Here is a 1,683-nt window from a genome sequence, read left to right on the forward strand (position 1 = left end):
TCATAGACTCCCTATTGTTGTCCCTTGAGAGTCGACTTCAGGGAATCGCCTTTGCGTAGTATGCATCGCATTCATGACTACGGTCTAAATCCCATGTGAACTCCCTCGTCATGTGTTGCGATGTTGTGGGTTCCTACTTGACCAACTTCATTTGTTGAACCAGAAATGTCTACAATGTGATTACGCAGGTTTCCTGGGCGAAGTTTTGCTCTGATATTTCCGTCAAAAGCACAGTAGATAATAGGGTTAACGGCCTCATTGATAAATGCGCCAAACATGGCAATTTCGAACAGAACGTGTCCCCGATAAACTCGATCCGTTCCCGAAACTACCCGTACAAAATTCATAATGAAGGTCGGAAGCCAGCACAGAGTAAAAGCTATTGCAACCATGCCAGCGGTTCGTGTCACTCGCCTTTTGCTCTGGAAAATAACAGATACTCGCGTAACACCGTCAGTAACTGACACCGCGGGGCTTACTCCACACATTATGCGAGCCACGTGAAAATAACACCAGCACAAGACTACAAAAGGTATCATACGGATAGTCACAAATTCTACGGCTTCGTATAAAGTATCTAGCCACTGTATCGGAATTGAATTTGGCGTGCAGGCCTTGTTAGAATCCGTTTGTGATATTTCAAACATATACAGATAAGGAGACGATACAAAAGCGGGGAAAGCCCATGACAAGATAATCAGTTTCTTCACAAGTCTTGTCTCCATCTTAGGCAGATATGGACGAGCCAAGCTGCGATATCGATCGAATGCGATCAAGGCATGAGTGAAGACAGCGGTTCCCAAGACAGCAATTTCGATGAACTCTATTATCGTGCACGCCGTCCGTCCAAAGATCCATTCATTGAGAAGAAGACTGATAAATTCAAATGGCATCGTCAAAAGACCAACGAGCAGATCAGAAAGTACCATGTTCAGTATAAACTGATACGTTGGTCGATTTTTAATGAAGATTCTTCGATATTTTATGAGGACGATGCTTACTGCGAGATTACCCACTATAGTGAGCGTGAATATTAAGGCAAGCGCGGCTGCTTCTAAAATGTCTGTAGCCGAAAGGGCCATTGTGTGCATGAAAACAATGAAAGTGCTTCCGTTTGCTGAAAAGCCTTTCTCGTTGAGATCAATTGAAAGTGCGTGGCAAGAGCATCACTTCAGTGCCAAATAACATCTGCCTGAGACGCTTCGAAAACATGTCTCACTGAGCAAATCGATCTTGCAAGAAATTAATTAATGCAAAGCAGATATCCTAAAATGGACTTTGAATGTCGTATTACCTAACCCTAACCCTGTTAACGTCAAACGAAATATCTTGCTAAAACCGTTAACGATATCAAAATTGTAGGCCTTGAATGCAAGAATTAATAATTTCATAAGTAGTGGATTCGCACAAGAATGAATAGACTATTGGTCGCATGGGTATGTTAATTTTTGTGTAGTTAACTCAGTTAGAATTCCGTTGCTATGGTGAATGTATAATTATTAAATTCTCAACCTCGGATAACGCATTTCGCGTGCTCTGATTGGTTCACTCAATCTCGGTTATCAGCTCATATACCTTGGTTTGGCCTTATATGGTAAATGATTGCGTTAAGCGTTCCTAAACTAAAAATGTTTTCGCCGGAATGCGAAATTACTGTTTGAATAAAGCCAAAAAGGAGAAAAA

The 1,683-nt window shown here is 41.7% G+C and overlaps 1 protein-coding gene across 1 annotated transcript in view; it reads right to left on the bottom strand.

The window, feature by feature from the left end:
* The window catches only part of LOC138050608 (neuropeptide FF receptor 1-like), a 3,461-nt gene extending 1,992 nt beyond the window's left edge, over positions 1-1,469 (bottom strand). The window contains exon 1 of the mRNA XM_068896923.1: positions 1-1,469. This exon is cut by the window's left edge and continues 1,992 nt beyond it. Within this exon, the coding sequence (XP_068753024.1) occupies positions 78-1,091 (1,014 nt within the window). The 5' untranslated portion in view covers positions 1,092-1,469 and the 3' untranslated portion in view covers positions 1-77.
* Positions 1,470-1,683: the final 214 nt, after the last annotated feature.

The sequence above is a fragment of the Montipora capricornis genome, chromosome 6 (assembly GCF_036669925.1).
Source record: "Montipora capricornis isolate CH-2021 chromosome 6, ASM3666992v2, whole genome shotgun sequence".
NCBI classification, from domain to species: domain Eukaryota; kingdom Metazoa; phylum Cnidaria; class Anthozoa; order Scleractinia; family Acroporidae; genus Montipora; species Montipora capricornis.